Source organism: Bos mutus, chromosome 24 (genome assembly GCF_027580195.1).
Source record: "Bos mutus isolate GX-2022 chromosome 24, NWIPB_WYAK_1.1, whole genome shotgun sequence".
NCBI classification, from domain to species: domain Eukaryota; kingdom Metazoa; phylum Chordata; class Mammalia; order Artiodactyla; family Bovidae; genus Bos; species Bos mutus.
This window is the reverse complement of record NC_091640.1, coordinates 60403297-60427562: the sequence shown is the minus strand read 5'-3', so window position 1 is coordinate 60427562 and position 24266 is coordinate 60403297. Positions and strand designations below refer to the sequence as shown.

Here is a 24266-nt window from a genome sequence, read left to right as displayed (position 1 = left end):
GCCTAACTTTAAATAGCTTAGGAGTGCTTTTTGGGTCTGATTCATCTTATTAATCTATCATGGCTAGTATTGTGTTTTTTGCATGATAGATACTCAGTAGATATTTATTTTTTTAATTTCTTGTTTCAGTTTTATTGAGGTATAATTGACAAAATAGATTGTAAGACATTTAAAATGGACACTTTAAAGTACGGAAATAAGTATGCGTTGTGAAAGGACTCCCCACATCTCATTGATTAACACATCCATCATCTCACATCTTAATCTTTTTTTTCTTTTGGTGAGAATATTTTAAGTTCTACACTTAGCAGATTTCAGTTTTTCCGCAACTATTTCTTGAAGTAGTGGATAGATGAGCTGCTGCTAAGTCGCTTCAGTCGTGTCTGACTCTGTGCGACCCCATAGAGGGCAGCCCACCAGGCTCCCCCATCCCTGGGATTCTCCAGGCAAGAACACTGGAGCGGGTTGCCATTTCCTTCTCCAGTGCATGAAAGTGAAAAGTGAAAGTGAAGTCGCTCAGTCGTGTCAGACTCTTAGTGAACCCATGGACTGCGGCCCACCAGGTTCCTCTGTCCATGGGATTTTCCAGGCAAGAGTACTGGAATGGGGTGCCACTGCCTTCTCCGGATAGACGAGCAGTTGATTATAATATGCACCTTCTGAATGCTATGTTACTATATTTTATTTTCAATAATTTAAGTCCTCTTACTACAGCAAAACCAGTCCATCCTAAAGGAGATCAGTTCTGGGTATTCACTGGAGGAACTGATGTTGAAACTGAAACTCCAATACTTTGGCCACCTGATGCAGAGAGCTGACTCATTTGAAAAGACCCTGACGCTGGGAAAGATTGTGGGCAGGAGGAGAAGGGGACAACAGAGGATGAGATGGCCGGATGGCATCCCCGATTCAATGGACATGAGTTTGGGTGGATTCTGGGAGTTGGTGATGGACAGGGAGGCCTGGCATGCTGTAGTCCATGGGGTCGCAAAAAGTCGGACACAGCTGAGCGACTGATCTGATCTGAACTACAGCAAATATTTTAAAATGTTTCTCTTTTGATTGTCAGCATTAATTTTTATCAGTGATTATTTCTGACTTTAACCTTTTTCTACATTTTGATTTTGATCTTAAATCGTAATCACCGTGGAGGGGTGTATTCATAATTTCACAAAGGAAATCAGAATGAAAAAGAAGGTTCTCTTTTTAAGAAAAATGTGAAGGAGGTTATCTATATTATTAGCTCCTGCTTCTGGGTGTAGGTGGCATTCTAGGACTAGCAATTATTTCTACAACAATGGTTGAACAGTTTTTTCCAGAGTCATCATGGTTCCATTCAGAACACATAATTCGGATGCTTTCAATAGGAAATGGTGTTGGGCAGCATTTATTAAAACATTTGATGGATTCCTTAAACTCCAGTTAAGTTGAACTAAGTTATCCTGCCTCCTGTCAATACCAGAAGGCTAACATTCTTCTTCTACTCTTTTTTTTTTTTTTTGGTGAAGGCTGTTTGCCAGTTTTCTTTGACAATAATACTTGATTATAATCAGTGAATTAATGATAATTGCTTTTGGTCCTGTTGATGCAGTCCCAAATAATCATGAAATTAAAAGAACTGACTGAAACATACTAGTGATCCTGTGTATTTTTGTGACCTAAAGATTCATTGTTGTTATTTGGCGGTTGTTTTGACTCTTTTGAAAGCCATTTGACAGAAATTGCCTTGGTTCAGGAGATTTGGTGGGAAAGATAACCAATACCTGTGTGTGCTTATTTGGTGGTACCATTTTAATAACCGGTGAGAGAGGAATAGTCCTAACCCACATCCATCCAGTGAGCTGGTTATGTGACGTACCTAGATTTGTAGAGGTGCCTGTATCTGGCAATGAGCACTTACAGGATGGTGAGCAGAGTCAGGAAAAGGTCAGAGGCGCACAGGAAAGAAATTTAGGAAATGCTAGAAGCTTATTGGAAATGAGAGAATTTCTGCAGTATGTTTAGAAGGACAGTTAAGAAGAACAATAAAACAGAAACAGCAGGCTCCCTCTGTAGAACATTTGGGGGGCATTGCATACCCTGTAGAGATGCTTGTTTCTTTAGAAATAAGAAAAGTATTCGAGGAGAGGACTTGCTCACTCATTGTCCACTGGACATCCCAGGACTCTTCCAGTCTCAGGAGCGGGAAACTTGTACTCGTTTAACCCGACATCCAGACTTTCGAGCAGTGAAATACATCCATCTCGGCTTGCTGGAAGTAATTCACTTTGTGTGCGTTTTTGTTTCCTTCAGAAATGCGCGAGCCTGAGTATGCTGGAAGCCCGTGAGCGCCCCGACCCCCCGGCGACTGCGGCGAGGCCCTCCGGAGGAAGCGCGCTGAGCGGCGGACTCTGACTCGGGATCGCCCGGCCCTGCCCTCGGCGCCCGGCGCTCGCCATGGAGACGCTCTCGCAGGACTCGCTGCTGGAGTGCCAGATCTGTTTCAATTACTACAGCCCCCGGCGGAGGCCCAAGCTGCTGGACTGCAGGCACACCTGCTGCTCCGTGTGCCTGCAGCAGATGCGGACGAGCCAGAAGGACGTGCGGTGCCCCTGGTGCCGGGGCACCACCAGGCTGCCCCCGGGCTTCTCGGTGTCGCAGCTGCCGGACGACCCCGAGGTGCTGGGGGTCATTGCCATCCCACACGCCTCCGAGCACACGCCGGTCTTCATCAGACTCCCGAGCAACGGGTGCTACATGCTGCCCCTGCCCGTCTCCAAGGAGCGCGCGCTGCTGCCCGGCGACGCGGGCTGCCGCCTGCTGCCCGGGGGCCAGCCGGCGGTGGCCATGGTGAGCGTCCCCGCGGCCGAGCAGCAGCCCCTGCAGCCCGCGGCCCCGGGCGAGGCGGCGGCCGAGGAGCCGGAGCGGCGGGGCGCGGCCAAGAGCTCCACCTGGTCCGGCGTGTGCACCGTCATTCTGGTGGCCTGCGTCCTGGTCTTCCTCCTGGGCATCGTGCTGCACAACATGTCCTGCATTTCTAAGCGCTTCACCGTGATATCCTGCGGCTGAAGGGCCGCGGGCAGGGCTCCGTGGGGGCCCGCTCGGGGCTGAGCAGCTGTTGGTGGGGGGATCGCGGTGAGAAGGCGGGGGCCGCTGACCCCGGGGGGCCGGGTGCTGGCCCCCGGGCCCTGGGCCGCCATTTGATTACCCGAAGTCAGACACGAAGGGCAGACCCGCGGTCCCAGCCCGAAAGCAGGCGGAGCCCTCGGATCCCTGGTGGCGACAGCTTCGAAGACGGTTGCATGCATCCTCATAATCACCTATTAAACGGACTGTAATTTATCATTTCTCCAAATCATGTTACAAGATAGACCTATTCTACTTAGACGTTAAACTGTTGGAAGTGCATACCATGTGATCTTCTCTAAATGTGGTAGATTAAAACAAAGATGCTCTGCATACAAGTAGAATTAAACCTGAAAATCCATGTAAAAATTCAACTGCAACATGAAGTGCTGGTTTCTTTCCTTTTTTTGAGAAAATGAGACCCTGTCTCCATTTAGTTGTATGACTTTTTATACCGTTTTGAATGACACCCAAAGTAAAATAAGTTAAGCGGACAGTTATCTTTTCAGGAACACGTCTGAGCGAGCGTTTCCAATGTGCTGTGTTTGTCACGTACCTTCTCTTTTCTTCCCTTGCAATTAGAGCTCGATTGTGTTTATTAAACCGAAGGCGGACAGGGGAGCAATAAACTGAGTAATAATGAGAAATGCCTAATCCCACAGGAAACCCACATGCCAATTTTTCTCAAGCCATCTCACAAATAAGAATTTTAAATGTAAATATTGTGTATTTGTGTGTGTGTGTCATTTGATTTACCTCAGGTCTTGAGTCTTTTCAGAAGAATCCCAGGACTGAGACTTGTAGGCGTGAGCGTGTCCAGAGTCTGAAGCGGTGGCCGCCTGGGCCCCCCACGAGGTGTCACAGACGTGTCACTTCCATACTTGCTCCTCTTCTGCGTGTTCAAGTCCTGTATTCTGTAAGGCACAAACGGAGAATACAGAAGATTCTGTCTTTTCTCCCAGTTTTGATGTGTTCTCACAGCCGTGAGTGTAGGTAACTGCTAACAAACCTGCACTGGCATTTTAAGACAGTCCGTGGTTATTTCCTGAAAGAGATGGCTCCACGAGAGTTCAACCACTCCACACTCCAGTTTCTTCTTGTGGGCAGAAGTGAGATCTTCTCTTGTATTTCAAGATATGTTTTTATTGAGAAAAATGGCAAGGTGAACTAGCAATTCAATTCACATTCCCAGTTTAAGTGGACCAGTTCATCATAAATTCTCAAACGTTCTTAAATGTTTAATGGCCTACAGTTGCTCATGAAGAAAGATCTGCTGGTTTTAAATGATACATTCTATGCCTGAATATGTGTGCATTCAGACATAGCTGTGCGCTTTACAGTTCTAGTTTCTTTTATGGAATTCATGAAGCAAGTGGTGCGTGCCAAGCCCCCCCGCCCCCATTCACAGATATGTCCATGTTCCACTGAATTCCTGAAAATGGGACACAAAGATAAGCAGTGACTGCCTCCAAAAAGTAAGGCTAGAAATAATCCTTAAGACTGAGGTAATTTAATTACCTACATGCTAACTTTCACCTCGGAGAAGGCAATGGCACCCCAATCCAATACTCTTGCCTGGAAAATCCCATGGACGGAGGAGCCTGGTGGGCTGCAGCCCATGGGGTCGCTGAGGGTCGGTCGCGACTGAGCGACTTCACTTTCACTTTTCACTGTCATGCGCTGGAGAAGGAAATGGCAACCCACTCCAGTGTTCTTGCCTGGAGAATCCCAGGGACGGGGGAGCCTGGTGGCTGCCGTCTGTGGGGTTGCACAGAGTCGGACACGACTGAAGTGACTTAGCAACTTTTACCTTCAAGCAGCACAAAATATGCACATTAAAGTTATGGCATTAACTGAGATAAAATGACAGTATAATGAATGAATCCCAAGCTAATATTCATTGACATGAGAATTTGATATAAAAATATGAACTCGGGTTTTTCAGATCTTTCAAATTCGTCATTAGCCCTTTAGGAAATGTATTTGAAATCTCAAACTAGAAATTAGGTTAAAATGCCATTTTATTGTGTAAGCTATTGGGCATTATACAACAAATAATCTAGGATTTGTTTGGTATTAATAATTTAGGTATCATATTAGCTGAATACTATCCTCTATTACGTAACCTAATATACTGTTGGGTTAGTTTCAATTTCTCAAACTCTCCCAGGCTGCTGTGATGCATGTCTGACCTAATTTCTATTCCTCTTGGGGAAAAAAACCCACAGAAATGTTACACTAAGGATTCTGCATTTCAAATGGACTTTACCCTTGTAATGTTAAGTCATGCCATATTCAAATTATTTTTGTGAATGATATCTACATATGTTTATGTCCTATATGAAATGACTAGCCCTGGAGTGTAGTGTGATAGAATTCTACATGGTCTGTAGGTTATATATAGACACTGACATATGTGATGATGCAGTGCCCTGTGTTTCTTAGCACAAACCCATATAGTACAAATGTCCACATACTTTTTACTTAAAATCCCAATTGCAGTTTAGCAGTGCAAAATTAATCGGCTCTATGATAGATTCTTGACATTACAATTTAAGGTACAATAGCAACCCAAATCAGAATTTTTGTGTGAGTCTTACTGATGTAAAGCCATTGTGGATTCTGCCTGCAACCCAAATCAGAATTTTTGTGTGAGTCTTACTGATGTAAAGCCATTGTGGATTCTGCCTGCTAGTTATTTATTTGTGTACCTGCGTATCAGCGTGCAATCCTGTGTGTGAGTGTGCGCATGTATGCGACGTCTCAGCCTGCCGGATAGAATCTTATAGGCTTAGTGTTGTTTAATGTTATTTGGCATCCACTGCTCTGGCCTCTGGCACTTACTCGTGACCCTGAGAACACGTCTACCCCATGTGACGCAAGCCCAGTGACACCATCAGCCAGAACTCACAGTTCACATCAGTGAAAAAACTCACAATGGAAAGCACAGCAAGTCGGATCTGAAAGCAACCTCTGGTGGCTTGATTTTTTAGATGACTCCCCTCAGACCCACAGAGCTGCAAGACGGTTTGTTCTGCAGCAAAAGGGGGACCAGGACTTTGCACGACGGTTTCCTCCTGCTCCTTCCTAGACCTGTCGCCATCTCTGCTGGGCTACGATCTCCTTTCAGGGTGGATGAATACCCTTTACTAACTCAACTACTGTTTAAGGTCTTTGTTTTTGTAGATTTATATATTTGTTTTAGTTAGCATCTACCTCTCTGGGAAATGAAAGGAGGGTTGATTTAGGGATGAGTATAGACAAAGAGAACATGCGATCTGAATTTTTTGAGTTGCAAAACATTGATTTCCCCCCTGCCTCCCACTTTACCTGTAAAGGACAGTAAGTGTTGTATAAATAGTAAACTATAAGAAGCATGGATTTTTCTTTATTAATGATCTTGACATAACCAAGAGAATGCTGAATATGCTAAGTAGAGTGAAGTATGCTATCAAAAAGCATTGTTTTTGGAAAATTTTGTACAATGACCTGGGGCATAGGTTGTGATGAAAAGGCAATAGGTTCTCTGTTCCAGTCATACTTTATGATCAGAAACCTATAAGATATTTCCTTTAAAAATATAGTTAAGTTTAATCTTGCACGTGACTTAAGAGTGGTTCCCTTGATGGTTAAACCTTGTACTGGTGCAGCCCTTGGGATCTTCATGATTGGCGCTGCTCAATAGAATGTTCTGTGATGCTGGAAATGTTCTAGAAGGTATGCTGTCCAATACAGTAGCCACACTGGTTACTGGGCAACTGAAATGAAATTAGTCTGAATGAGGAACTGGATTTTGTATTTTAAGTTAATTAAATTGCTGCCACTCATGTGTGGCAAGTGGGCACCATTATCGGACAGCGGAGTTCTGGAGGGCTGTGCCATGGGATCTAGCGTCAGGGTGTTAGTGGAGTAAACAGCAGGTGGAGAAGACAATTTGTGGTTTAGTGACATGCAGTTGGCTTAAATTTTTTTTTTCCTTCTGGGCTTAAAAATAAATGGTCTCAAGTATGACAGTAAAACTGCATTGATTGCCCTTTGGGGTCATTACTTAGATACTCTGGGCCAAGGAAAACTCAGTGAAGCTTAAAAGAGTGCTTGATAAAGCCCCTTTTCTGGGATCATTAGCTTCATGGGAATCTATTGTCCAAAAATAGTAAGTAGTTAGACAGTAGCTGTGAAATGTTTGACCTGCATGACCTGTACTGGGAAACTGTGTTTAGGGTCTTGTGGCCAAAAAGTAAATGTTACAGAAAAAAAGAAGAAAGCCTAATGAAATCCCTCTTCACTTTCAACATCTTACTCAAACTTCATCACTGCATTAGTAAGGTGTGAAATATAAGAGCAAGCCTGTTTTGCAATGTTCACAGGCAGTGTTTTTGTTTGCCCTTGAAGTCTGCCAGCTCGTCCTTGTATTTGAGGGGGGCATAGGTGGGCATCGTTTTTCAGATGCCAGACTAAAATGTAGGTACTATTTTTAGAGTGAGATTTGACATTGTTTTAGTCTTTTTTTTTCGTCATCACTGAAATAATTGAAGATTTGAATCCTTGCACAATGACACTTTGTTTGACATTAGGAAAACATCGTCCATGGAATGTAAAAACCTGAAGGTTATTAAAGTTACTAAAATTGCTTTTTAAGTGAGTAAAGGGAAGCAGAAAATTCAATTTGAGATATATTTTCATTGATCAGACTCTTCCTGATAGTAGAGTATTTATTCCAGTCTAGATTTTGATTTAAAGAGCTCTCATAGTTTTATTTGAAAACTTGCACTATGTCTAAAGTGGTTAGTCTGCTTTTTATTGTCCAAAATAATGTTAATCAAATGCATTTGTTTCAATTTAGCAGATTTTTTAAATATAGAACTTGTCAATGAGCGAGACTCTTTAGTTTGTCCTGAAAAATGATTACATTTTTTGCCCAATAATAGATTTTCTTTAGACTCATGAGGAAATTAGAGGTCCAAAGATTATTGGTATGGGAGGAGTGAGATGCCAGTGGTTTGAATTTCTGTCTTCTCTTAGAAAAGTGATGCTGCCAGCTAGTCAGCATTTTGTTTCCACACGAGGCGTGTCATCAGTCAGTTAGTCTGTCATCCTGGACCCAGAAGGAGAAGCTGTCCCTTACCGTTTTCATCATTCTCAGGAAAACGTTACCCACAAAGCAATCCTTACCAGAACGGGAACTGCAGAGAAGAATGAGGCAGTCAAGATAATTCAGTAACTGTTTGAAAGTGATAGTCTATTTCAAGAGATGATGACCAGTTGCGGAATTTTGTTAAACATGAAACATTTCTAAAAAAATAAGTGGAAATTCAAGCCATTGACTTTGCTGACACAACTGATTCACTGTATAAAGATATATGTCTATACATACAGGATAAATATATGCATATATATAGGCACACGATTTAGCTGTAACTGAAGCTTAAAAAGTCAAGTAAAATGTTTGTCATGTTTTCCAATGTGGGTTATATAATGTTGAATTTAGGTATTAATTTTCCAACAAACGCTATAGGCCACATCCATTTTGTCAAACCAGCTATCTTTGGAGTGTCTATATAACTAAGCTCTCGAGACTTCATATATATGAAGAGGTGAGTTCTACCATATGAAGAACATTAGTGGGTGGGACATTTAATTTCTGTCTTCCGAATGACTTATTTTTTGGCTCTGCTCAGTTGGTCGTGAGTAGAGCACCATTATTCTTGAACTCTTGCAATATGGCTCCATTTTTCTGCACAAGTTTCCTTGCACAGTTGGGCCAATGATTTTTTTTTCAGGATTCACTGCCTGGGGTATCCCACTGTCTATATCTCACTTATGATGTAGTGGTGCTTGAAAACACTCATCTCATTAGCTGGACTTTATTATTCTAGTCTAAGGTTTTTGATACTATTCATATTATGATCTTTTTTAGAGACAATCAGTAATATTTGGGGCAAAAGTACTGAGGGGTCTCTTGAAGTCTGCAACAGCATGTATTTCTGTTTGTTTTTCTGAGGTATGTTCTCTTATAGCTGGCCTGGTTCTTCTAGAACACTGCTGTAAGCTCATCATGGGGTGCAGGGCTGGTAGCCCCTGTGAAGGTCTTCTGTGATCTCCGTGGGCTGTGTTACTGGATTATTCTAATGAGAGTGTTCCAAAGGGAAGCTCAGTTTTTAATTTGACATTTGCATTTTGAGAATCCAGAAGTAGACATTTGGATATGATGGCAGTGAAGGAGCATGGGCTGAAAAAGGAGGAAATAGATGAGGCAGGTGCCCCTTAAGGGGAACAAGTTGAGGCAACTATGTCACCTCTCTTTCGAGAGTGGGAGGACACAAGAGCTGGTGTCTTTCACTGTGCTGCAGAAAACTCCCGGTTGCATTTTCCTGGCTGAGAGACAAGTGGACTTTTAGGCAGGCCCTGTGTGGTGGCGGTGGGGATGTGACCTTGAGTCTGTAGCAAAAGAGAGGCAGGCACGCCCAGGAAGTGAGAAGACAGTGGTACAAAGGGAGGAAGCCCTAGTGAGACTATAGCTCCTAAGCCAAACAGAAGCTGAAGGTCAGTCGTGGCAGAAACCAGCTGAAGGAAGAATACAGAAGAGTGGGAATTAACTTAGCCAAGCACAATGCGTCGTTCCAGTACAGCCCAGCGAACTCAATTCAGGATGTGTCAACTGAAGACATGGGAAGGTGCTCAGCTGATGGGAGCGTCGGAGGAGGCCCTACTGGGTGTCAGGCGGCAGACCATACAGTTTCAGGACCTGCTCTCGGGATGGCGGTTCAGTCATGACGGACAAACTCCAGTGATGTCCTCTTACCTGAGGAGTGCGGTGCCCACGCCTGTGGATGTAACCTGACTTGAGTAGGTTGATACTATTGGGAAGGCTCATTCAAGAACATTTCGGTTTCTCTCCTGGTTGTGGTCATTTATCATATTTTATTCTACCACTAGTTCCCATTTCGCTCCATTGGCAGTTGCAGGAGGCTGGTTTCAGCCTGGGATGGTTACACGCTCCCAGCATAAGCCACACAGCCCCTTGGACGGCTCCGCTGGTGGGGTTCCTGGCCTTCTTGATAACTAGTACTCCAGTAAAATGGCTAGATGAATGCTGCTCAGAGGCTGTTAACGCAAGTCCTTTACCTGTTTCATTTACAGTTCCATGGATTATTTATTTTAGAATCTTTTTTCAGGGGCCAAACAGCCCTACAGATAAATGAGCTGCTGGGCTGTGTAGAGAATATTGTCCAAATGTTGCCAAATACTGACTTCATAAGGGGGATATCAAGCTGCTGTTTATCAATCTGAATGTCTTAAAAGCATTCTTGCTTGCTCTCTCTGTGGTAGGTGGTGTCTTAGCAAGTCCTGAGTTTTCCAATGAACCCGATTTTAATATGTGGTATTTTTGTACGCCGATCTGGTGTCTTGTCCTTTGTATATGCGGTAATGTTGATTTTATGACTACTGTTAAAACACATTTGCTATGATTAAAATTCATGAAATGATTTCAAATAGACTCATGTGTTGGTTTTCTTCCCCTCAACCTCACGAAGAGAGAAAAAAAAGCTGGCTGGAATTTTCATCATCAGAGACTCTAAGAATTTTAATAGACTTGGGTCATAAAGCAACAAGGAGCTCCTGAGCCAAGGATTTTAAGTGGAGGTGACCTTTAAGTGGCTCCTCTGAGAAGCTAAAGAATGCATTTTAATGAGTAAGTCCAAGTGTGTTTTTGTGCAGTTGGGGTTTTTGTGACTTCTGGTGGCCCCACCTTCATCCTGTACCATTTAGAAATGATGCCGTTTGGACCATCTTTATGTACCTTGTGCAGAACAATTTCATGCAGGTCCCTGTGTAGTGAAAAGTGCCACGACCTGGTCTCTTGGCTCTGTGTCTGGAAAAGCACCTTTTAACACATTTTCCCAGTGATCAGGACCCTGCACCTTCACTGTCGAAGGTTCAGGTTAAATCTTTGCTTGGGGAAATAGGATCCCACAAGCCACCAAAAAACAAAACAAAACAAAACAAATGTTTTCTTCAGCGGGACAGACGGTGTTTGAAGAGCCTTTTTTTTTTTTTTTTTTGATAAAAAGCATTCTGACTGAATAACTCAGTATCCTATCAGTGAACTGCAGTTCAGTTGAACAGGTGACCTAATTAAGGGATTATCAATGATCAGGTATGCATGAATGCTAGTGTTGGTATGCCCTGGCTCTCTGGGAAATTTAAAAAGTGATCCTTATTAAGTTTAAACTTGAGAGATTACTGTGCTTCAATGTCCATTTCTTGTACCAAAAAAGCAAGATTTTTAGAGAGTCCAGATGTTTGAAAGTATAAAAGTTGAATTAACATATTTTAGAATTTCTGGTGTGGAGCTCCCTGATCTCAAACAGAGGGTGTGAGCGTGCGCGCACACGCGCGCGTGCGTGAGCGTGCGTGCTGGGGCCAGCGAGAGATTGCTTATTGTTGTTAGAGCCGCTTGCTCTTGCTTGAGCTTTTGTATCAGCTAGAGAAAGAGTTGACTCGAAGAGGGCATTGAAGGCATATAAATGCTCTTAGCTCCTCCAGGAGTTTGGCCAGGACTGGGTCCCATCTGGAGTCTGATCTAGACTTCTCCGCAGACTTGATGGGGTCCAGGGCAAGGCAGAGGGGATCACGGGAGAGCCCTACATGTGCGCCTCATCTGGGGATAGCCCACGCCGGCAACCTCTTCTGATGACACGGTTTGGGTGGCCCGAGTGGCCTGCCTGCAGGGGCAGGACTGGAAGGACAGGGTGGGCCTGCGTCGGCTCCAAGACCCTTGCCGTCCTCACCCTCCCGTTGTGACTCGAGGGGACTGAGTGTGAGAAGCCCGAGGTCCCAGGGGCACGGCGGGAGCGGGGCCGGGCCGGTGTCCACCACAGCCAGCCTCACCTTCAGTCCTCACGTACGTCACCCCTCCAGCTATCAGCCACATTTCCTGAAATGAGGGCCTGTCCATTTGCCACTGCATTGGTTTTCTCAATACTTTTGTTTCCAGGGATGATCCTTGCAGGAGGATACCGTGTCCAGCGTCCGCGGTGGAGCTCACGGCCACAGTGGTGGGGGTGGGGAAGGGACTGACCGGGAACCAGACGAGCCGCTGCTTTTCTTTCTGTAGGTTTGAAAACTTCTGCACAATTTTACTTGACCCAGAAAGTGACGCAGCTGTAATCGGATTTGGCCTCTCTCATTCCCCAGACGTACTGCTCCCTGCACTCCCCATCTCTCTTCACAGTTATACTTGCCAAATGATAGTTGGTATTATTATTTTAAAATTTTACTTTTTGTTTTATTTCTGCCTGTGCTGGGCTTTGCTGCTGTGGGGGTTCTTCTCCGGTTGCACTGGGCAGGGCTCCTCTGCAGGCGCGGGGCGCGGGTCCTCCTGGCGGTGGTCCCCCCGAGGGGCACAGGGGTTCCAAGCGCTGCGGCTCTTGGGCTCTCGGGCAGAGGCTCGGCAGCTGTGGCGCGTGGGCTCAGTTGCTCCGCAGCACCGGGGATCCTCCTGGATCCGGGGTCGAGCCCGTGTCCCCTGCATCTGCAGGCGGGTTCTTAACCCTGGAGCCACTGGGGAAGCTTTGTTATTTTATTATTATTCGCTGGAAGTAACTGGGTGTACAGATGCATGTTGTGCAAGCATGCCTCTGAATGTGTGTGCACACACGCACATGTATGAACAGTTCATAGACTCTTGGTATAGATTTTTTCTTAAGGTTGAAAAGGTGAAGATGTTTAGAGAAAGAGGAGAGAAAAGCACTCAGGTTTGGCTGCAAAGAAAGGCTAGCGTGGGTAGAGTCAGGAGAGAAGTGAGGAGAGGGAACCGCCCCTGCAACCGCCCTTCCTTCGCCAAGAGCTCCCACTGACAGTCCCCGAGCACTGGGGCTGCTGAAAACAAACGGGATGGGAACGGGCCCCAGTCCTCCTGAACCTCACAGCCTAGTAGCGAAGACAGGTATTAACAAACAATGTTTACCTCCAAAGCAAAGGTATGCGCTGAAGCCGGAAGGTGGGTGGGCTGACCTGGTGGGTTCGGGGGAGGAGATGTAGTCCCGAAAAGGCAGATCTGAAGGATAAATGGGGGTCAGTGAGGACCGTATGTGGAAACACTTTCAGGAAGGGACAATAGGAGACAGAGGAGGCAGGAGGCTCGGATGGAGACAGAGTTGGCTCTTCTTGTTAGGCCCCCGCCGCGGGAGCACCGCCCTGTGCCTGCTGGACCGTGATTGATGGTATTTCAGGATGACTCCGCGGTCCCCGAGAACATCCTCAAAGGAGCCCTGGACAAAAGCGCAGGCGTGCGGTCCATCCCACGGGCAGGCATTTTCACCTGTCCTCACCGCGTGGACATCTCACCTCCTTGTGCTCACATGACACACGGTTATTTTCTGCTGCCTTCACCACGTGCAGAAGAAGACGTGGGGTCTTGTGTCCCGACACTGTTATTTGTTCCAGAACCAAATGGATTCAGAGTCAGGTACTGCTGCCAACCTACGGTAAGGACTGATAAAAGCATTCCCCAAGTTGTATCTTGCGAGATTAGCAGGTGTTATATGAAAAATGTTCTATGATTTGAATAGATGGGGAAAATACTAGGTTAAATAGGTTTTTAAAAAAAAATTGTAGAACTTTTCAGAGACTTAACATATGTATTAGTTCTCTAGAGAAATAGAACCAATAGAATATGTGTGAGTGTGTGTGTGTGTGTATGTGTGTGTGAGTGTGTGTATTCTGTCTCTCTTGATATAGACCCTTGAATGACACAGGGGTTAGGGGCTGACCCTCCACTTGGTTGAAAATCTGTCTGTAACTTTAGAGTCAGCCCTCCGTATCTGCAGTTTCCCCATCTGTGGGTTTAACCAACCCTGGATCACCAGATCATATAGTACCCTGCTGTTGCTTTTGCTGCCGCTAAGTCGCTTCAGTCGTGTCTGACTCTGTGCGACCCCTTAGATGGCAGCCCACCAGGCTCCTCTGTCCATGGGATTCTCCAGGCAAGAACACTGGAGTGGGGTTGCCACTTCCTTCTCCAACATAGTCCCCTAGTAAACATGTATTGAAAAATCTGGGTATAAGTCAAAACCCTTGCTGTTCAAACATGTAAGTGTATGTGTATCTATATGAGGTCTCTCTCTATTTACACACACACACACACACACACACACACACACACAGCGTATTGTACACACATACATGACTGCTGCAGTCCGCGGGGTCACAAAGAATTGGACACGACTGAGCGACAGAACTGAACTGATACGCGTATCAATTATACATCCAGACCTACATGTGTATACACAGATCTGTAAGTCTGTAGGCATCATCCAGAGAGAGGTTTACTTTAAGGAACTGCAGCGGCTGCGGCAGGTCCCTAATGCTCGGAACAGGCTGCAGACCCAGAGAAGAGCTGATGCTGCAGACTGAGTCCAGAGGCGGCCTGCTGGCAGAATCCCCTCTTCCTGAAGGGTAGCCAGTCTTTTTTCTCTTAAAGTCATCAACTGACTGAATACCCCTCAACTCCACCCACACTACAGAGAGCAGTCTGCTTTACTCTCATCAATTTACTGATTTAAATGTTAATCTCCTACAAAAAATACTTTCACAGTAACATCAAAACTGATGTTGGATCAAATATCTGGATCCTGTGACCTACCCCAGCTAACTCGTAAAATTAACCATCACAAGATGCTCAAGGGCCTTGCAAATCTGTAAATGGGGAACACAGTGCACATCACTTAGCCCCAACTTAGCTGAGTAAAAAACTCATTATTTGCAGAAAACCTATTAACATCTGTTAGAACACATTTTGGGGAATTCTGACCTTGAAAATGATTCACAATTTTGATTTACCCCACATCATCAAAATCTGGTTTTAAAAATGCATTAAGTGTTTATTATTATGTAATAAGGCTTTCCAGGTGGCTCAGTGATAAAGAAATCACCTGACAAGCAGGAGATACAGGTTCAATCCCTAGGTCGTGAAAATCCCCAAAGGAGAAAATGGGAACCCACTCCAGTATTCTTGCCTGAAAAAATTCCATGGACAGAGGAGCCTGGCAGGCTACAGTCCATGGGGTTGCAAGAGTTCGTTGGACACGACTGAGCACACATTATGTAGTAAAATTAAAACAGTAACTCATGTTTGCTTCTTTAATTTTAAAACAATTACTTTACATACAAATGTAAAATAAGCCAGTACTTGTATTAGATTTACCTTGATAGTATATTGTGAGTAATCTGCATGCTAAGATTCCATGTACTGCCCACATTACCAATGAGATATTCTCACATGAGCAAATCTCAGGGAGGAGTATGTATGCATCTGCTGTAATGATAAGGGTATGGATGATTCATACTCCAACCAGTGCTTAGAGAGCAGAGAGAGTTTGGAAAATTATAGCCTAAAAATTCATACATATTCATTACTACGTACTGTGGGGTTAAAAACAACACACAACAAACTAAATTGATAATGATGAGCAAAACGAACAACAATTTGCTATTAAGAAGCAAGAACAGCAGCAATTGAAAAACATGATCATTCAAGGCAGTGCTGATAATGAACACCCATCCTTCCCCCAAATTGCAGGAATTCAGCTATTTGCATATGCACGTGTGCAGTAGAAGCCTTGCGATGTTAATAAAACACAGAATTAGTAAAACACTGAATTGGAGCCATGCATAAACTCTCTCAACTCGCAAAAGCGCTAATTTCAGTTTAAAAATACTGAACTTATCGAAACATATATAGGCAGTTATTAACGAGTTGCTCTCATTCAGACATTTAAGGAAAAGTTTTGGGGTTGGAGGAGGCCAGCCATGAGGAAGACCTCTTGGCCCCACAGTGGGCAGAGAGCCACACTTTGAGAACCACTGGGTAGAGAAGTAGGCAAACAAAGGAATTTACAAACATATACAAAACACTTAAAAATTTTTTTTTTCCATTTCATAGAATATTATTTTAATTAGAAATACAAATTTCGCAGAATGAAATCAATAGTTGTAATACAGTAGTCTCTGATTATCAGCGAAGCAGTACGTTCCAGACCCCCAGTGAAAGCCTGAAACCACGGGTGGTACTGGGCCGTACAGAGACTGTGTACTTTCTGGCACATACACATCTGTGGTAACATTTAATTTATAAATTCGGCACAGTAAGAGATTAACAACAGCAACTAATAATAATAGAACAATCCTATTATTATTATACAATAATACAGAACAATTACAACTACATACTGTAAGAAATGTTATGTGAGTGTGGTCTCTCCTCTCTCTCTGTCTCAAAATACCTTGTTGCACAAAGTCAGTGCCTTTTCCAACTTCACGAAACATTCATCAAGCGCTGTGGCCATAACTTTTGCAGTTGGAGATACAACAGGAAGACTCACAAATTTTCTTCCTTCTTCACGATCTCATGGACCGAGATTTATTCTTACTGTAGGTCTAGAGACCTCAGCATACCTTTGCCTGTGAAGTTGAAGGTTTTCACCTTTTCACTTAGAGCACTTTATGGCTTGTCTTTGGCATATCTGAATTGCCAGCATCGCGACTCTTGGCCTTTGGGGTCATTGTTAAGTAAAATAAGAGTTACCTGATCACAAGCAATTTGATACTGTGAGAGTCGATCCAATAACCAAGAAGCCTCCTAAGCGGCTAGCAGGCGTGGTACCCCGGACAAAGGGATTCAGGCCCCGGTGCCGCTGACCCGGGAGACCCCGCTGACCCTGCCTGGGGTCTGCCCATGCTCTGCACTCGCCATGCTTCCAGCGCCTGGGGGAGCGATTGGTGCTCCACGAGGAGGTGCTGAATGGAGGAGGGGGTGTGTCCCCTGTCTGCTGAGATGACTCAGTAAACCTAGGCTCCGTGCACCCTCACCTTTGGGACACCCGGGGTGGGTGGGGTGCTCTTCTTTGCAGAGCTCATTACTTTCTGCACTTCGAGTCTTGCTGTTGCTCTGGAGAATCGTTTGCTTTCTCCTTCCTGCCCATCAAACCCATTTTAATGAGTTGTTCCTGTTCAGCTGTCTTCCTGCAATAAAGTCATTTCCTCTTCCTCGAAATGTTCCTGCTCAAGGCTGACTGGCTTGGCAGCTTCGCTTGCTAATCAGAATTCACTGATGTCAAGTCTACACCAGCCCTCTCCCTTTGACCACCTACAGATGTGTGTGTTCCTCATAGTCCATTTACCGGAATATACGACCGCACTGCATTCTGCTGCATTAAACTGCGGCATGCGGTCTGTATTGAAGAGAAGGGGGCCTGGTCTGGGTAAGGATGAGACGAGTAAGTCATCTAGGGTGGACTGTTTAAGGAGATGCTCACTCTCTGAGAGGCCTCCCTTTCCTCACTGTAGTCGCAGCTCTGGGAGGAGGAAGAGAGGGTGTGTGTGTGTGTGTGTGAGTCCTGCCTGTGACTGGATTGGCGGTAACATCCAAATATGACGTCACTAGCTTTCCCACTGTTGCCAGCGGGGTCTTCCAAACATGGTTTATGCTCAGTCAAGACTGCATATGCTGAAGTAGAAAATAATCCCAATTACAAGGTCACATTTTATCCTCCCGGTTGAAAGATCTAAAAAATAAAAATGCAGTTTAGGCCAACTTAAATACATAAACTTTTAAAGGCCTAGATGTCAAATATTTACTTTATTTATTTTCTTAGGCCACATTGCACAGCTTACAGGATCTTAGTTCCCTGACCATGGACTGAACCTGGGCTCCCGGCAGTGAAGCATGGAGTGCTAACCACTGGGCCACCAGAGAATCCCCTAAATGTTTGCTTTGAATGTAATTGACCTTAACCGTACAATGCGTTTCAAGTCTTTGTTGATTTTCCTCTTTTGCCTCTTTAAAGAACAGTACTCTAGGGTGACCTCGTAAGAGTCTAACACTGGCAGTTTCCTTATATGAAAATGAGGGTGATGACGACGATGTATAGTGCTGTTGTGAGAACCAAAACGGTGAGTACGAACAGCGGCCTTAGGACAGCGCCTGGTGTGCTTCGGGGTCTCAGCCGAGCGCGATTACGTGCCTGGGCGTGCGTGTCCCTAGCTCGTGTGTCTAAGCCAAGTAGAAACTCGCCGTCGAAGTGTATTAGGAAAGACAATAAGGATGTGAAAATTTGCTCTACTTCCTCCTCTCCGAAGGGTGACTTTCGGAGGCGTAACAGCCTTATCTTCTCTTTGGGCACGTGCAGTCATTGTCAAGTAACTGTCACTGCCGCTTTTTAAAAGACCTGAAATGCAAATCTCAGTGGAAGGCTCTAGAAATATAAGCTGAGTTGAGGCTACGGAAAAAGGCAGTTGGGAGACAAGGCCTCAAAAATAATCGTGACTATCTCCCTGTGAAAACATGACCCGCTTTATTTCTTGAACATTTTCATGCCTTTTGAGTGAGATTTTTTTTTCCTGCTCTTCTTGCTTTTTCTGAAACAAAAACCTGCCTCTCGTTTCCTGACAGTCTCCACTTTGCTGTCTTCAAGACTGAGTGACTTTAGGTGTGTCTAATGCGACTGGATTTATTTGAGAAGCTCAAGCATTAATTTGTTTATTCCATTTACTTCGACAGCATGCCCATTACCCCGGGATTCTGAGCACATATAAATGATCTGCTCGGGGTTGGCAAACAAGAGCTGGTGATGGATGGAGAGCGAGCAGACAGTCTAAAAGCATCCGTCAAAAGGGCTCTTCCGTCCCAGAAATGCTTGGTTAAGCAGGTTAGTCTTGCAGTTTGCTTGGATCCTGACATTTTAGGTTTGCGCCGCTTGCTTTTTATTTGACATACACCAGGAAGAATCCCTGGGTGAGGAGGGCATCAGAAACAGGCCCTCGAAGGGCCAAGGCGGTGACCCAGAGGTGATGTGTGCCCCTGACCACTCGACAAAACCCTGGCCGCTGTCTACGTATGTTATGATTCACAAAGGGAAAGGCTCTGGGAGGTGGATGAATCGGTTTGCCTTGGAAGGTCTCTAGTATGTCAACCTGCTTCAAGGAGGAAAAAAAGAAAGACGGTGGTCTCCACGAAGAGGGGATCAGAAACGAACAAACCAGAGAGGAACCCAGCTTGAAGATCCACCAGGGGTTCCCACTCAGGAGAAAGGCGCTGACATCAGAGCCAGCGAAGAGGAACGAGGATGCCGGCCCTGGTCCTCCTTTGAAGTCCCTCCTCGACTCGGGAGGCAGCTCGCCGTCCTCGTCACTCACTGGCTGTCGGCCCTGGAGCAGGCCTCGCCCTCTCTCCGCACCTCTGTTTTCCTATCTGTAAAGTGAGGAAGTTGCCCTGCAGTGAAGACTCTTCCCGGGGTGAAGCCCTGGGAGGCCGCAGGGGAGGACTGGGGTAAGAATGGCCAAGCCAGTCAGCAAGTGAGAGTTTTGTCAGCTGAAAGGAGTTCTGCTAGAGGAAGCGAGCTCGGGGTTTACTCTCCTGGGTGATTTCTAAGGTGCTTTCCAGTCTTGCGCTGCTTTTTCTCTAGCCAGGCTTTCCCCACTGATGCAGTTGGGTCTAGGTTCCAGATTTCAGCAGTCTCTCCCATGAAGGTTCAGGAAACAAATTGCCAACATAAGGAGATCCAACCAAGCCATCCTAAAGGAAATCAACCCTGAATATTCATTGGAAGGACTGATGCTGAAGCTGAAGCTCCAGTACTCTGGCCACCTGATGTGAAGAGCTGACTCATTCGAAAAGACCCTGATGCTGGGAAAGATTGAAGGCGGGAGGAGGAGGGAACGACAAAGGATGAGATGGTTGGATGGCATCAGTGACTCAAGGGACATGAGTTTGAAAAAACTCTGGGAGATAGTGAAGAACAGGGAAGCCTGGCGTGCTGCCGTCCCTGGGGTCACAAAGAGTTGGATACGACTTAGCAGTTGAACAACAACCTTCCTTAAGGCTGTTTGCTCTGCCAGCTTATGGGGATGGGAGGGGGTTGGGGGGGTTCATTGTGTCTCGAGGTCATTTATCCCAACAGACTTTCACAAAGTCTGTTGGGATAAAGGAACTGATTTTAGAAAAGCATCATCAGAACAGTGTGGCTTTGAGTGGGGCGCTCAGCCCAAAGAGCTCTCTAAACGGAAAATACCCTTTTCTACAGCAAGAAAACACAGACCTGCTCATATAAATACAGGGGTGGAACCAGCCAGATTTGATTCTGAATGGAAAATATCTTTTGACATTCACAGTAGGTCTGGGAGCCACAAATAAATAATGAACACAGCAAGAGGGGAAGAGGTGACTTTGCCTTTTTGAAGGGATTCGTGTCGGGGATGCAGGTGAGTGGAGACCCCAAACACAGCGAGAGTGTAAATGGGCTGAACACCAGCTCACCTCCCAGTGCTGCAGACGGCAGAGGAGATTGAAAGAGAATGAAGCCTAAAGGGGTCACCAAGTGCTTTTTGGTTTCCCTTAGTGATCAAGACAGATCTTCATAGCCCAATCAGCCTTTCCATCTAAGGCGGAGATTTTATAGATATTTACTCCTGCAGCAGGGAAAGAAGTCACCCCTTGAAAAAAAAGTCAAAATGTCGGTTGCTCAGTCATGTGTCCTACTCTTTGTGACCCTCAAGGACTGTAGCCCGCCAGGCTCCTCTGTCCATGGGATTCTCCAAGCACGAATGCTGGAGCGGGTAGCTATTCCCTTCTCCAGGGGATCTTCCCAGCCCAGGGATCAAACCTGGGTCTCCCACATTGCAGGCCACCACGGAAGGCCCCATAAATCCTTGTTATTAACTGTGCCAGGGGCATCTCCGGTGGCTCAGTGGTAAAGAATCCACCTTCCAGTGCAGGAGACTCAGAAGATGTGGATTTGATCCTTGGATCAGGAAGATCCCCTGGAGGAGGGAATGGCAACCCACTCCAGTATTCTTGCCTGGAGAATCCCATGGACAGAGGAGCCTGGTGGTCTACCGTCCATGGGGTCGCAAAGGGTCAGACATGACTGAGCAGCTAAACAGCTTCAACTGTGCCAGAGCCGTGTGCAAATAAGTGGATTCACTGCTTGTTGAAAAAACAGACCAGAAACAGCTCTGCATTCCTTCCCATCTGTGTCTAGATCAATGACTTAGAGAATTCCACAAACTGCTAAAACCTACATTTTTCCTTAAGATTTTCCATTCCCCTGACAGAGAGCCCACTGCCAGGCAGACTTTCACTTCCTGGGGATGCACAAATAGGGAAATTGTTTTGGACTAAGATGTCATGGATAGGGAAGCCTGGCACGCTGCAGTCCAGGGGGTCACAGTGAGTCAGACACGGCTGAGCAACTGAACGACAACATGATGTCCTGGGGTGGGTTGGAAGGCACAGCTGGGCCAGAGTAAGAAGATTTGCGTCTAAGCTGAGCCTTCGCAGCTTGGTATCTGTGAGGCCCTGGGGGGAATTAAGTTCACTCTCGTGATCTTCAGTTTCTTCATCTGTCAGATGGGCTAATAACACTTATTTACTACTTCACATAGGTACCCTGGGGAGCGAACATGATACTGAAGTTTGTGAAAATGACTCAGAAAGCTTAAACACGGGTCATATGTGAATGAAATACTTTGGTTACTAGTGGATGCTCATCGAGCACCTGTTGAGGGAAAGACTGTGAAGGCCAGAAAGAATAATAAAATAAAAGCAGCACTCCATTTGCTTAGATTTCTTCTGCATCCTTGCCACTAAAGCCACAGTTTAGAAGCTTTTCAGGACATTCCAGTCGGTTCGCAGGCCCCAGCGGTGGTAAGGGGTGCTCTGCGCTCCCGAGTGCAGCTGGCACACGCTGGCACACGCCGGCACACGCCGCCTCCTCCTCCCCGTCACGCTGCTCTGCCCGGGGGCTCCCACGCGGTTTTGCGGTGTGGACGGCGCGCATGGCAGGAAGGGCCCTTAGCTGAGGGCAGCGGTCCGTCAGCCTCCTCCAGGGCCCTGGTGCCGTCACTCATGGAGGACCCCCGGCCCCCACGCCGCTCTCCGCGGACGGCGGGCGGCCTGTGGGGGTCTGGGGAGAGCGGCTCGCCGCTGCCCTGCGTCCCGCCAGCCTCCTGTTCAGGGTTGGCTCTGGAGGCCGCTGGTGCCCCTGGGGCTTCATGGACAGGGAGTCAGGATTTCTGCCCCGCTCTGGGGTGCCGTCCCGCCTTTCCCCCCCACTGCCTCTACTCATCTCTCCCTCCCTTGCTTCGTTCCTTCCAGGTTTTCCTTTCAACTTCCTTACTGATGGTTGTCACTGCGATCCATCCTGCCAAGTGGTGTGTTCTCGGCTTCCAACCTTCAGTGTGAAGATGGACGGGACCACCGTCTGCCTCACAGGGGTCGCCTGGGCTCTTTCTCTGCCTCTCGTAGCCCTGGATCGCTCTGTCCCTGCTTAGTAAAGAGTCAGTGTCTACTGCTGCTGCTGCTAAGTCGCTCCAGTCGTGTCCGACTCTGTGCGACGCCGTAGACGGCAGCCCACCAGGCTCCTCTGTCCCTGGGATTCTCCAGGCAAGAACACTGGAGTGGGCTGCCATTTCCTTCTCCAATGCATGAAAGTGAAAAGTGAAAGTGAAGTCGCTCAGTCCTGTCCGACTAACAAGGACTTATTCAAGGAAATTATTTAGATTATTTAAAAATTATTTGGAATATATATATATATATATAAAAAACGTGCATAGTGTATATGACCAGCCCTAGTCAATTTTCAAGAAAATGAAGTTACTAAAAGTCTTCAGAACAAATGGGTATGCAACGTTCATGTATGCTTGTGTATAACACCGGATGTTACCACACACACAAATTATTACTGTGGTTTTTCAGATGAGGATTCTAAAGAATAGAAAGGTCAGATAACATTCCCGGAGCCATACAAGTAGTTGATGGTGGTGCGTGCACGCTAAGTCACTTCAGTCATGTCTGACTCTTGCGACCCTGTGGACTGTAGCCCGCCAGGCCCCTCTGTGCATGGGATTCTCCACGTAAGAATGCTGCAGTGGGTTGCCATGCCCTCCTCCAGGGGATCTTCCCTACCCAGAGATGGAACCCGCATCTCTCACTGCTCTTGCATTGGGAGGTGGGCTCTTTATCAGTAGTGCTACCCCAGTTAATGGTGGTGCCAGGGTTCAAATCAAGATTCTTTATCTTTAAGAGAATTAAAGCTTTGAATGTTATATCCTTAGTGGTTTTTATGCTAAAGCAATATCCTTTTTTGTATATGAAAGTGAAAGTCACTCAGTCATGTCCAACTCTTTGCGACCCCAAAGACTACATAGTCCATGGAATTCTCCAGACCAGAATGCTGGAGTGGGTAGCTGTGCCCTTCTCCAGGAGATCGTCCCAACAGAGGGACTGAAGCCAGGTCTCTCACACTGCAGGCGGACTCTTTACCATCTGAGCCGTGAGGGATATATTTACCACTGAAATAGGGAAAGGGATGAAGGAAACATGGGGAAAGCAGCAAAGTTAAAAGTAGACGGGACACTTGCTGCAGCGTAGGTGGACTTTGAGACCGTTATGCCGAGTGTTACAGGGCGGACCAGAGGCCGGGGTGCCTGATGCCTCTCCCCCGAGGGATAGACCGCTATGCCGAGGGTTACAGGGCGGACCAGAGGCCGGGGTGCCTGATGCCACTCCCCCGAGGGATCCAGAGCAGCAAGTTCATAGAGACGGGGGTTGAACAGAGATTCACAGGGATGGCGGGCAGGAATCGGGAGCCACTGTTTCATGGGTACTGGTTTCTCTTTAGGATGATGAGAAAGTTCTGGAAATGGAGGCTGGTGGGTGCACAGCACTGTGAATGTACTTAATGCCCCTGGACGGTACACCTTACACTGGTTCCAGTGGTAAATATGGTGTATATTTTACCATAATTGAAAAAGGAAATAAAATGTAAATGGGGAGGAATGCCGTTCCAATCATAATCCTGGACAAGAGCTTTCTCCAGAGGCAGCCGGAGAGGCCTCAGGCGTGATTGAGGGCTCTGCCATTTGCTCTCAGCAAACAGAGTTTCATTAATCACAGCCCACCCCCTTCCACAGCTCTGACCAGCCTGGTGGCTGCTCGGGACGATTACTGTTGACAGAGCAAAATTAATGGGGGGATGCATATCTTAAAATCCTCTCAACAGTAAGGAATTATGCAAAGTAAATGCGTGACATCTAGGCTCAGTTTAACCAGGGTTAAATACATTCTGCATGGAGTCAAACCAGAGCCACTTGAAAGGCAG

At 46.2% G+C, this 24266-nt stretch overlaps 1 protein-coding gene across 5 annotated transcripts in view; it reads left to right on the top strand.

The window, feature by feature from the left end:
- The window catches only part of RNF152 (ring finger protein 152), a 92976-nt gene extending 82383 nt beyond the window's left edge, over positions 1–10593 (top strand). For all 5 annotated transcript variants that reach the window (XM_070361587.1, XM_070361585.1, XM_070361584.1 and 2 more), the window contains exon 2: positions 2293–10593. In XM_070361587.1, the coding sequence (XP_070217688.1) occupies positions 2437–3048 (612 nt within the window). In that variant the 5' untranslated portion in view covers positions 2293–2436 and the 3' untranslated portion in view covers positions 3049–10593. The remainder of the gene's footprint in view (positions 1–2292) is intronic.
- Positions 10594–24266: the final 13673 nt, after the last annotated feature.